The 13,414-nt window shown below is 46.8% G+C and overlaps 1 protein-coding gene across 1 annotated transcript; it reads left to right on the top strand.

Annotated features, from left to right (window-relative positions):
* The first annotated feature begins 479 nt into the window (after positions 1 to 479).
* Krt72 (keratin 72) lies at positions 480 to 12,920 on the top strand. The gene is made up of 9 exons (XM_046435589.2): positions 480 to 1,003; positions 2,426 to 2,640; positions 6,678 to 6,738; positions 7,133 to 7,228; positions 7,940 to 8,104; positions 8,695 to 8,820; positions 10,792 to 11,012; positions 11,613 to 11,647; positions 12,373 to 12,920. The coding sequence occupies exons 1-9, from the start codon at positions 548 to 550 to the stop codon at positions 12,561 to 12,563; spliced, it is 1,566 nt and encodes a 521-aa protein (XP_046291545.1). The 5' UTR covers positions 480 to 547; the 3' UTR covers positions 12,564 to 12,920.
* Positions 12,921 to 13,414: the final 494 nt, after the last annotated feature.

Below are 13,414 nucleotides of genomic sequence, written 5' to 3'. Positions count from 1 at the left end.
ATTCATTTATTTATGTGTGATGCTGAGAATTGAACATGCTAGGTAAGTGCTCTACCACTGAGCCACAACTCCAGCCCCTCCGAAATATTCTTGATCCTGCACATGTCCTTCTGATGAGGAACCAGCCTGGACATCTGTTGCATGTACCACACCCACAGGCCAGACCCACTGGAATCTTCCACTGAAGATCTTGGCAGTGATGACCCCAGTAATTGGAGGACAGCAAGTGGAGATAAGGTAGCTAAATTATTATAATGCAGGAGGTAAGCAAAGAAAATACAGGGTTCTGGTCATTTTTATAGGGGATTCACGGAGAGTTCAGGGGGAAGAGACAAAAATCTTGGGGAAAGGATGCTCATTTCCTAAATGAAGAACCCAGGGGGCCCCAAGTCACCTAAAAAGTGTTCCCAACATACAAATTAGGGTGACTCCAGGCTGCCGGCCTCACTGGGCTATTTAAGGGGCCAGCTGTGTAGAGAGAGCAGCTGTTGTCTGCACCTGGCCTGCCGCCCTGCCCTGCACCGCCCAGCGACCCGTCCTCACCAGCATGAGCCGCCAATTGACCCTTTACCCCAGCGGGGAGCGCCTGGGCTTCAGCGGCTGCTCGGCTGTCATCTCTGGCAGGTTCAGCAGCAGTCCTGCCTCCTTTAGGGCCGGAGTCAAGAGCGCTGCCACCTTCGGTAGCAAGAGCCTCTTCTGCGTGGGGGGCGGCCGGCGCTTGGCGCTCAGTGCAGCAGCGCGGGGTGGCGGCTATGCCCTGGGCCACCGGGGTGTGGGCGGCGGCCGCCCAGGCGGCTTCGTGGGCACAGTGTTTGGCAGCGCAGGGCTGGGGCCCACGTGTCCGTCCGTGTGCCCTCCTGGTGGCATCCCCCAGGTCATTGTCAACAAGAGCCTCCTGGCCCCCCTCAGTGTGGAGCTAGACCCCGAGATCCAGAAGGTGCGCGCCCAGGAGAAGGAGCAGATCAAGGTGCTGAACAACAAGTTTGCTTCTTTCATCGACAAGGTGGGTACTGGAACATGTGCCTGTCCCTGCATTACCCCTATTTCCCGCCTCCCCCCAGTTCTGTACCCATTCTCCTGAGGATGAGCTGCATGTGAACCAGGGTGAACTAATCCCTTTCTGAGCCTACCTTTCCTTTTTGTAAAATGTCACAGTAAAGGATCCTACCCCAGTGAGTTTAATGATCAGCTGGGATGTTTACAGTGACTGGCACAAACTCCCAATACAGGGGAGCCTGTTCCTTCCTTGTATGGGACAAGACTCTGGGAAAGACGGCATGCTCAGAGGCAGGAGACTTGTAGAATGGATCCTTTGATGGCTCCCAGTTTCACTCAAGGAAATGGGGACACACACTCAGCACAAGGGAGTTAGAGGATGTCACAGGGTTTGGTGAATGGAGAGAAATTAAAAGGCAAGAGGGGATTGAAGAGGAGGCGAGAGAAAAGAGAAAACTAGCATCAGGCTGAGGGGACATTTGGAAAGAGGGCATGTCAGGTTCTATGTTTGGGGAGGGATTGTTCTCCAAAATGTAACAAGGAAGGTGACTCTGCCGGTTCAGTGGCAGTGACCCCAGTGAATGGGAGGAGACAGGAATGGGCTTCTCTTGTCTCTACTGGGGTAGCAGGTCTAGACCATGAGTGTGACATAGGAACGTTAATTATAATGACAATAGCTCACATCATTGGAGACATCACTCAGCATGATGGACAGCAACTGGTACTGTCCCAAGGGACTTGTTTGTCAATGCACAACCTAGAATTCTGTTATTGTTCTGCCTTGCAGATGAGGAAACTAAGACATAAGAAATGGGCCCAAGTTGATAAACAGCCGAGGGTGGACCTCTTTCTCGCTCTGCTAAGGAGGAGTGAGGTGGCTGGAGGGGAAAGGCCATGAGTTAAAGAAACACAGCTACTATTTTGGAAGACAGGGGCCATCTGCTTCCTCTTTCTAAGTGTGTTGTTCCTGAGCATGTTTTCTCCTGTCCCCCAAGTTTAGACATAGGTGACAAGAAGGATGTGGGTGAGCAGCAGAGGGACTAAAGTTGAAGGAACCCCTGTAAAGATGTGAGAACCCACTTTGAACAGTAAGAAACAAGAGCAATTTAGTCTCCATGGGAGGAAGAGCATCCAAACCACTAGTGAGATATTCCAGTTGCTTCTCAGTTCAATTCTCCCCTCTCCCCGCTTCCCAGCATGTATAGCAGGAGAAACTCTCAGTCACATGAAAACTCACCGAGGCAGAGCCAGATGGCACCGTTGCTCAAGTCTGCCTCCTGATTTATTTTCAACTGGATCTTGCTTCTTGTCTTAGAGACCCAGAGGAGCATGTCTGCTTGGTTGGCTCCGCCTCTGATGAGCCTTCCTGTTTCCCTCTCAAGAGGCAACAACATGCAGCCTCTGGGCCTTGACCACTTTTGTGTTCCAGGTGCGGTTCCTGGAGCAGCAGAACCAGGTGCTGGAGACCAAGTGGAACCTGCTGCAGCAGCTGGACCTGAACAACAGCAGGAAAAGCCTGGAGTCCATTTATGAAGCCCGCATCAGTACCCTGCGGAAGCAGCTGGAGACACTTTCTGGAGACAGGGTGAGGCTAGACTCGGAGCTGAGGAGCATGCGTGATGTGGTGGAGGACTACAAGAAGAGGTGAGTGGGAGGCAGAGCAGAGCCCACTGCAGAGTCTGACTACAGATGAGGTTTCCATCTCAAGCCAATCTCTTTTTGCCTTCTTAGTTCCTTTGCTGAGAGCATTGCTGTTTTCTTTCCCACAGAGGAGGGGGAGTCATTTAAACAGAATGAGACTTAGGAAAACAATGGATCTATCCAGAAAGGTGCTCTGAATTACAGGAAATGTGTGTTCAGTTTCTAGCATTGGAAATAGAGGAATGGGGAAAGAGAATGGGCTCAATCAGATGGACAACTCAAGGGGCTTTGTAGTTTCTCCTGACTGACACTTTCCATGGTAGTTCTCAGAAAGTGAGATGCTCTGCCAATCCCAGAACAAATTTCAAATCTAAGCAAAAATGAAGACTTACTTCATGTTGAAGCATGTGTGCCTTTGAACCTCACCTTTCAGGAGAATAAGTGAAAATGTGTTTGGAAGCCCATATTGTGTCTCCCTCTGAGTTGAGCCAATAATGAGAGGTTCACTGTGACCTGACAGTTTGGAAGTTTGCTTCCAGTTGTCAGCATTTCTAGGCACAGGTGACCTCGTCTGCACTTCCAGGGAGTGGAGATGATCAGAACTGAATTCATTCTCTTGCTCCCCATTCAATGCCTGTCCAACTGTATCCTGAAAAGGAACCCTGGCCCGAGCCTGCATAGAGACCCCAAGGGAGGTGACATAGTCCCTGACCACAGAGAGCACATAGATTGTAGGGGCAAACTTGCAGAATACTTTCAGATAACAGAAATGAATACAGTGTGGACTGAGTTCAAGTGGAATTAAGATGTAAATTGGACTCCAAGTGGTGTTTGAGCAAGGTATGGAAGAAAGAGGAGGCTGCAGGCTGGAAGTCCCTGGCAGAGGCCTCCAGGGACTATACCTTTTAGAGGTTAAAGGTCTGGAGTTGCAGAATTGCCATTAACTCATTGAGCAGCATAGGTGAGCCTCCTGATGCACTGTGAATTTAGTTAATAAAATTTATAAAAATCAAACATGAGCCTGGTGGGTTGGTGTGCAAATGTAATCCCAGACACTTACCTAGGAGGGTCCCAAGTTCTGGGTAAGTTAGTGGGACTCTCTCCCCTCACCTCCACCCAAAAGAGGGGGACTTGGACTTGGGATGTAGTTCAGTGGCAGAGTAACCCTGGGTTTAATCCCCAGCACCCCCAACCCAAAATCAAATGCTGATACCTGCCTTAATACCTAAAAAAAGCTGTTGAGAAGATAATGCCTGATAGTTATGTCTTCACAGCTCTTAAAAAAATTAAAGTACAACACATGTGTAAGACATTGTTTCCCTGATGTCAAAGTCCTAGATTTGAGTCCTAACTTCACTATAAACTACCAGTATAACCTTGGCCAAGTCTCTTAATGTCTTTAGCATCATTTGTAAACTTGAGATAGAACTGACCTCATAGAACTGTTGTGGGAATTAAAAGAAATACTGAAAAGCTTAGCATGATGTTTAGCATGAAGAAAGGTAGTTAAATAAATATTACTTGCATTTATTATGATTATTTTAAATTTAATTTTATCACTAATCTCTTCTGTCTGTGGGTCTTTTTTATGTTGTACCTGTTATGACATTGCATAGAAGCTCCTAATCATAAAACATCCTTGAATTAACAGCTTTAGTGCATTTACCTTCCCATTAAACTATGAGTTTCTAAAAGATAGTGTGTGTCTTTAGCATCATTCTATACCATGAGGTTTTTCCTCATAGATTCCCTAAAATAATTTTTAAAAACTCACCATTTAAAAACATTCTCACAATTTATTTTAAAAATTTGACTCCTAAAAATTCTTATGAATTTAAGTAGTTGTAAAGGCTGTCATTTCAAGCATATTATGTATATTGCCATTTAGAATAATATTGGCTACATCATCATTTAAATATATTCACTTGCATCTAGGTGCCACTGCAGTTTAACACCCACCGTCTTTCATCAAAAAGTTAATAAAAAGTTTTGCTTTAAAAATTATAAACTCAACCTGACCCTTGTCCCATTGGAACTGAAAATTTCAAGCCACTTTCCCCATATCATTTGATTACAATGTAATATATTTTTATACCTTTATGTCTTTTATTGACCTTGCTCATGAAATACACCTGTAACTTGAAATTTTAGAAAGTTTATTTCTTAATTACCATGAGTTTTTAAATGCTTAAGATTTATTCTGGGTTGAGTTATTCAAATAACAAAATGTGTTGTTAATTTTGTTAAATAAGTATAAGACATAAAAATAGTTTTCAAAAAGAAAGTTTTAAATTTTTATTTTAAAAATTTATTTTTATTTTTTCTGTATTTTTATTGGTGCATGATAATTATTATAGTGGTGGGACTTGTTGTTACTTATTCATACGTGCACACAATATAATATAATTTGGCCAATATCATTCCCCAGCGGAAACAGATTTCTTAATGAGTTGAACAGGGCTGATTTTCTTTCATTGGCTTAGTTATCCATGGAGGATGTTGATTCTTGTTAGAATTATAGGATTCTAGTCTAATATTATCTTCATTCCTCTGCAAGTTCTGGAAAACTATTCATACAAATAGATTGTAAAGAGTTTTGTGAGAGTAGTGTTATTCAGTTTTCTGGATCTGTTCCCAGTTTTTTTTGTTTTTTCTTTCTTTCATAGCACTTATCATTTTCCAGTATTCTATATAATTTATTTATTTATTGTTTGTATTACTCTGCTTCTTAAAGGAAGGAGTTTGTTTTGCTCACTGATCCCAACTTCCTGCAAAATACCCCACGTTAAACATATAATTCTTAGGTGAATGATCACATGTTAAAACCACATTAATGACTCATCATTATAAATCATTTTAAATGATCCACAGCTGACAATGTAGGCTTTTCTTTCTTTCTTTCTTTTTTTTGTAGTCCTTCACAGTTATTTTTTTCTCTTTACATATCCATGACGATAGAGTATATTTTGACATATCATACATACATGGAGTAGAACTTATTCTAATTATGAATGTGATTGTAAATGATGTGGACATACACTAGTCATATATTCATATACGAACATAGAGAAGTTATGTCCAATTCATTCTACCGTCTTTCCTATTCTTCCTCCCTTCTCTCTTTTTTTTTTTTAAAAAATTGAAAACCATCTGACTTGCAAAAAAGGGTGTTTTTCCTAGTTGATAAAGTCACTTATCTTCCAAATTTCCAGAAAGCATTTCCTCTTTCTAGTCCCTGGCAACCATCATACTATTTCCCATCTCTATGATTTGTTACTTTAAGAACCTCATATAAATGGAATGATATATATTCACCTTTTGTAACTGCTTATTTCACTTAGCATAATGTCCTCAAAGTTCATTCATATCATATCATATTGCAGACTTTCTTTATAAGCCTGAATTCTTCCTTATATGTATATCTGACATTCTACATTATCATTATTATTGTTAGTATTATTATTTTATTATTTTTTACCAATGCTCAAGTTCTTGTTCTAACAAATGTCCTGTAGTACATTCTTTGATAATAGCAAGGGATGGAAGAGGTGGTCTGTTTAAATACAATGATCCATAATCTGCCCTCCCCAATTTATAATATGTCTGTGTGAAGAACATCCCAGTCCCAGTCAAACAGTTTCTAAGACCTCACTTCACCTGGAAGAGGAAAAAATGTTTAAGAAACAGATACAACATACAGTGTTTGTTCTGTGCCTGGGAGACGTTGGCACCCTGGGCCATAGCAGCATATGAAGGTGTGTGCCTTTCTGCTGTGACACAGAAGCGGCCAGTTTTGAGAGGAAGGTGGGAAGGTAGATCTGGGGGACTCTCCACCACTGGTGCTTTCTCAGGTGAACCATTTTAGGGAAGACTGTCTATGAGCTGAGGAGCTGGAAATGGACGTTGAGCCTGTCCTTGCCCCCATGCCCTTTGGAACTGTCATGTGTGCACCAGGAGTTCCTGGTCTCCACCCCACTTGTGGCATAGAGGGGACCACTGACTGCTTGGTGAGGGTTTTCACAGCTGCATTATCTCAACAGGTACGAGGTGGAGATTAACAGACGAACTGCTGCCGAGAATGAGTTTGTGATGCTAAAGAAGGTGAGAGGGCCCAGGCACGGTTGGAAGATGCCTGGAGGGGTCCTGACCGCCTGGCCCAGTGGTGTTCGCAAGATGAGGGAAGGGACGCTCTGGGCCACTCAGTTCTTTGGGCAAGGGTGACTGGGATTCTAACTCTAGTTCCTTGCACGAAGTCCCTTCCTGGGATGTGGCTGCTCCTAGCATGTGCCAGCTTAAATCCAGACATTCTGCTGTACTTCTAGTGTGGCTATTGTACTGCACTTGAGTTGTTTTGCTTTCAGGAATTGGGTCATTCCAAAACATGAGGTCAGGGAGGTTGAGAGCACCAGGGAGCTGTGGCTTTTTGTGGCAGGGAGGGCAGGGCAGGGAAGGCAGCTGCCCATCTAGGGCAGCCTGACTGTCTTATGTACATCAGGATGTGGATGCTGCCTACATGAACAAGGTAGAGCTCCAGGCCAAGGTGGACTCCTTGACAGAGGAGATCAAATTCTTCAAGGATCTCTACGAAGGGGTAAGGACTTTGCTGACCTCTGTGTTATGGGATGCTGCCCTTGACCAAGGATTTGTGGCCAAGGGGTGGGAGGAAGAAGTCTTTAACTTGGTGCAGCTGACATTTGCCAAGACCTCACTGGGTGCTAAGCAATGACCAAGGCTTTGAGGGAGAGGGAATGATCCCTGTCCCCCAGGAGTTCATGGCCAGGCACGAAAACCAACATGCAGAGGAGCTTTGAGAGAGCAGAGGCAAAGCAGGGTGAATCCCACCTGGGCCATCCTAGAGCCTGGAGAAAAGAGTTCAGTGGGTGCTGGGAAGGGCCCGATGTTCCTGCCTGAAGGAGCAGAAGAAGTGATGATCCAGAAGCCTGCTGTCAAAGCTCCAGGGGTGTGGGAGGAAACAGAAACCTGGAGAGGGGAAAGGTGGCAGTCATTCCCTTGAGGCCTGCAAGTGCCACATGAAGAGTGGCTTGATTCTGTGGGGCAAGGGGGGCCTTGCTAGATTTTGAGGAAGAGGGGAGAGGGGTGGGAGAGTCCTGAGGGCATGGTAGAGAGCGGTCCCATCACGGGGGTCTGAAGCTCAAGGACCCACTCTCATGCCAGACAACCGGTGACACTGAGGCAGAGCTCCACATTGAGGATAGCAAGACATGTGTCCAGGGAGGGTCAGGAGAAGTGGTCCCCTCACAGGGACCCCCTAACTGGCTCCCTTCCCCTCACTGTCCTCCAGGAGATTGCTCAGATGCAGTCCCATATCAGTGACACATCTGTTGTCCTGTCCATGGATAATAACCGGCAGCTGGACCTGGACAGCATCATTGATGAGGTCCGTGCCCAGTATGAGGAGACCACCCAGAAGAGCAAGGCTGAGGCCGAGGCCCTGTATCAGGGCAAGGTGAGCTGGGTGCCAGATGCGCCAAAGCCCAGTAACTACAGCTGGGACTGCATTGTGCATGCTTATGTGCACACGTGGCATGTGTGTGTATGTATGTGCTTGTGTGTGCATTTGATGTGTACGTGCATGTGTGTGGAAATGCCTCTCCATGGCCCGGGGAGATCACCCGCAGTCTTGGCATGTGTTAGGAATGCACATGGGGCTTAGCCCTTCCCCTGCCCTGGCCTTTGACTGAACTCTGAGGCCATGACAGCCACAACCCTGATAGAACTTTGATATCGTGTCTATGAATAACCTACATATCTCAGGTTTTCTTCTTCTTTCCAACTCAAGCAAAATGAGGACAGAAAATTCAAACTCTACAAGGCTCTCATGTTTGAGAACCCAAGAATCCTATTGAATTAGGGTAGGGCCCTTCCTCTCCAGAAGAAAAGCATTATTTCCTGCCCACTTACCCCCCAACTCCTTCTCTTGTGCTCATATTGCTTCAATAATGAGAATGCTTGGGGGCACCGTCCCTGTGCCGAGCACCCCTCAGCAGGTGACTTCTATCTGACCTGTGCTCCTTCTCTCTTGCCATCCAACCTCAGATCCAGGAACTGCAGGTTGCAGCAGGCCAGCATGGGGACGACCTCAAGCTCACCAAGACAGAGATCTCGGAGCTCAACCGGCTGGTTCAGAGGATCCACTCGGAAATAGGAAATGTGAAGAAGCAGGTGGGTTCTATGAAATGAGTCCGTGAATGGGGTTGATTGGGCACCCATCTGGACAAGACAGAATATGAATAAAGGGTAAGACGTGGTCCGCTCCGTAGGTATTTACAACTCATAGGGAGGGGAGGATCGAGCGCGTGGGGACAGCAGCGCCTTCTACACAGTGCAGCGTGCACTGTAGATGCCATGGGAATCCAGAGGGGCTGGAGATGAGTGGGGACGCGAGGGAAGCTGTCTGCAGGGGCTGGGATTGCACCGGGATGGGAGGCAAAGGGAAGACTGAGAGGTGTGCCACCGAAGGAGCCAGCAGGAGCCACAGACGGAGGCAGGCACGTGCATGGTGCATGTGCAGGGAGGAGGGCTGCTTCCCTGGGGCAGAAGGCAGGTAATGCAGCAAGGTGGCCTGGAGTAGAGGAGACCACGAGATAGGGGTAGGCGGATTCTGGACACCTTCTAAGTCAGGCAGTGGGTTTAGGCCTGATGCCGTAGGTAAAAGGAAGCCTTTTTAAGGTTTGACATGGCTATTTCTTGTTGGAGGAAGGAGAATCTGCAGTTGATTTTGGAACAAAATGGGGAAGAAATAGCCTCCCACCCTAGACTCAGCCTAAGCCCCTGGTGGGGGTCTTCCTCACGGTGGTTACATGTGGCGGGCACTGCACTCAGTTCCCCATCTCTGGGATAGCACGATTGCAACCACACTTGTGCCACCTCACCTGTGGTTCTGTGGAGACCAGTTGTCCCATTTCCTTGCCCTTCACTTTATCCCTCACCCCTCATCCTGTGCCTGTGCACATGTATGAGCACACGTGTGAACACACACATATACACACACACTATTACTTCTCTGTGTAGTAGGCTCATAATGCTGGGAAGAAGAAATAAGAACTTAGAATTAAGTAAGAACTTATTTAAGTTCTTTGCTTAATCAAGATATATGTAAATGCAAGAAAAAATTGTGATGTTGAAGCTCCCTTGGCATTTGATGATGGTATCTAGCTGATAAAATGTTGTGTGCTCACAGTTGGGTGCACTTATTACCAGAAAGTGACTTTTTAAGATCAGAATGTCACTGTGTTCTGGGGGTCAGGGAAGATGTCTCTGTAGTAAACATGTGATATCCTTTGTGACACTCGGTCCTCATCAAGTCTCCTTTTGAGGGCCTTCAGTCAAGGGTCTTTCCTGCCCTGCTCAAAGAAGCTCAGAGTAACAAATGTAGCATTTGTATCAAAGAATGTCAAGATTTTAGACACTGCATTCATAAGACCTAAGCTTTTGATGTGCCCTGGGTTCATTCTGGGGTTCTTGGTCAACAAAAAAGAGCAAAGGACAGTTTGAATTCAAATGACAGAATTTATTATCATCCCCCAAATCACTAGACCTTCACAGTTCCAAGGATGAGACATGGTTTTCTGTGGTTAGGCAACTAGGTCCTGGGCATCTCCTCAGGCTGTGAGCTACTCACCCAAAATGCCATGGGAGATGGCATTCTGGGGGTTGCCTAACAGAAGAAGGTGGCATTCTAGAAATCCATTTTTCCTCTGGTTCAGTTGTTGTTTTTCTGGACATGAAGTAAACTTGCCTCCACAGAAAGGGGACACTCCACAAAGAAGCCTGATCCTTAGATCCCACCAAACATTAGCTGAGTGACCAGAACATGTCCATACTAAAAGACTCAAGAAGTCCCCGGAGGCTTTTACATGCATGCAGGCACACAGCCCCATCTGCAGTGTCCTCTGGCAGGTCACCTGATTTTACCTAACAGCAGGAGTTTGTCACATTAAAAACAGTACTTCCATCTTCAGATGCGGAGGCATCAACTGGGGTGAGCCAGGGGAAGGATGGATTCACCTCTAGTGATCAACCTGGAGGATCTCAAAGCATTTGCTATCAGTCAGGGCCACAGGAGGGAGCGATGTCCAAGCAAGATGTCAGAACTGGGCTCTGACGTAAAGTGCTAAATCTGCTTGCCACCAGTGCTCCAGTCTGGAGACGGCCATCGCTGACGCGGAGCAGAGGGGTGACTGTGCCCTTAAGGATGCCCGGGCCAAGCTGGATGAGCTGGAGGGCGCCCTGCAGCAGGCCAAGGAGGAGCTGGCCCGGATGATGCGCGATCACCAGGAGCTCCTGAGCATGAAGCTGGCCCTGGACGTGGAGATCGCCACCTACCGCAAGCTGCTGGAGGGCGAGGAGAGCAGGTGAGGGGCAGATACCTTCTGCCTGGGGCAGTGTTCTCTCTTCTTTAGTAGGCAGCCCAAAGGCAAGCGGGTTAGTTCTGTTAAGGTCCAACTGAATAAATCCTACAGCACATGGGCTTGCCACGTGGTACGGAAGGCTTAAGTTAGACAGCAAGAAGGACTGAGTTGTAAAAGTCCCAAAGAGGTCATGGAGCAGGGAGTATCAATGTCAGCAGTGTTAGAACAACAGAACATCTTATGGTCCTTCACCTGGCTTGGAGAGGAGGGACAAGATGGCCTCCAAGGGTCATTCAAGTTCAAGGTCACTTTGGAGAAACCTAGGGCCCAGTAAGGATGTGAGCTCTTTCTTAATTGTCTAAGACTAATGGCATAACTATAGAGGACTGGAGGCAAAGCTGTCTCACAGAAGAGATAATCCTGATGCCTCTGGTGGAGAATGACTCCCTACAACAGAGTTCACTTTAGTCCTCTTGACAGGTCCCCCTGGGATATGGGAAGAGGATGGGATGGGCTTGGAGAGCATGTTCTGAGAGAAGAGGTTAATTCACAGATGGGGCAATTGTTTATGAGAGATTTACCTGTTTTATTCTCCCTTTGCAGGATGATTGGTGAATACCCAAATTCTGTGAGCATCTGTAAGTACCTGCACATCTCAGTACCACCCTTCATCACCTTACTAGAAATCTGGCCTTTTAATCCCATGATATAAGACAGAAATCAGGGAACTGGCTTTAGTAACCACAGGGAAATGATGGATGGAGAATAACAATATTATGAAAAACAGAAGCGCAATCTACCGAAAAATTCGGTGATACCCAACAGTGTCTAATCCAACTGTTGGCTATAAGAACAATGCTTAATGACGACCTTCTTTTCCTATTGAGGTCAGGCCAATGTAGAAGTCCCAGATTTCAGGAAAAGGAGTTAAGGGGGACCTGAAAGCTGAATAATGAAAAAGAGCAGCTGAAACAACCCACTCTATGCTTAAACCCCAGGGAGAGGTGGGGAGGTGCTGCATTCGGAGAGGCAGGGATACTGCCAGCAGCCTCCTTCGGCATCAGCAGCGATCAGAAGGTCTCCCTCAGTGAAGGGCCTGTCATCATTTGGTTCTGTCTGTGGGGAAGTTCCTGAGAAGAGTCCTGGCTGCTAAGAGCTGAAATTCTGGTATTGATAAATTTTCGCAGACCACTAGAAAAAGCTTGATTATATGGGGCTGAGTACATGAAAAATGAAGCCACATATCAGAGCTCATGAAAATCTCTTAGTAAACTAAAGAGAGTGAAAAAGAGAGAGAGCATGCTGAAGGAGTAGTCCAGGGCACAGGGCCAACTGGGCTGGGGTCTTCTCTCTGCCCTTACAGCTGTCATCAGCAGCACCAATGCAGGCGCAGGAGGGGCTGGCTTCAATGTGGGCTTTGGCACCTCGACCAGTTACAGCTACAAACCTGTGGCTATGGAGGTCAAGACTAAAGGCAGCTGTGGCGGCGAGCTCAAGGATCCCCTTGCCAAAACCTCGAGCAGTAGCTGTGCATCCAAAAAGGCTTCCAGATGATGGGCAGGTGGTGGCTGTGTGCGGAAGGCTGCAGAAGCCATTCACCTCCTCCCTGTCCATCCCAGAGTCCCCTTTCCAACCCAGGAAATGCTTTGCCTGTCACCATAATCCCAGTCCTATCTTCTCCCCTGTTGTCTTCAGTGGGGCCATACTCTGATGTGGGGAGGCTAGTTCCCTCTGTCCTGGTGGCTTTTCATTGCTTAACTGCAGAGATAGTGCACACACCCAGGAGGCTGGTTCAAGTGCAAACCCTTTTCAAGTGGCTGTCTTGGGCTGTCACTGCCAAGAAGCTCTCTGTCCCCTGACTGGGATTGTGTCTGTTCCATGCTTCTCCTGCAATAAAGTCTGTTTTCTATTGCTATCACAGAATGGCTGAGTCTGGGTAATTTATATAAAAAAAAAAACAACACAGAGATTTGTTTTGACTTATGGTTCTGGAGGGCCAAGAGAATGGCCCCAGCATCTGTTTGGCTTCTGGTGAGGGCCTCACGCTGCGTCTCTGTGGCAGCCAAGTGGAAAGGGGAAGTGACATGTGCAGGTGGAGCACTTGGGTGAGAGAGACTGAGGGGAGATGCCAGGCTTCTTCACAACAGCCTGCTCTAGAGAGAACTGATCCATTCATGAGGGTGGTGCTCTCTTGATCTAGTCACATTCCAAAGACCCCACCTCCCACAGCTGCTACCATATTGGGGATCAAATTTCAACATGGTGTTGGTGGGGACACACCCTACCAAAGCCCTAGTGCCAGCTGGTTTTCCAAGTGGACTCTGTAACCTGGGATGTTGGCCTCTGCATCGCCCTAGTTTTTCTTGGTCTGATTCTTGCTTTCCTCTGAGTCCCTGGCCTCCTGT

Source organism: Marmota monax, unplaced genomic scaffold (assembly GCF_021218885.2).
Source record: "Marmota monax isolate L192 unplaced genomic scaffold, Marmota_monax_Labrador192_F-V1.1 WCK01_AAM20220418_F8-fsc00012, whole genome shotgun sequence".
NCBI lineage: Eukaryota > Metazoa > Chordata > Mammalia > Rodentia > Sciuridae > Marmota > Marmota monax.
This window is presented reverse-complemented; position numbering and strand designations above follow the sequence as displayed.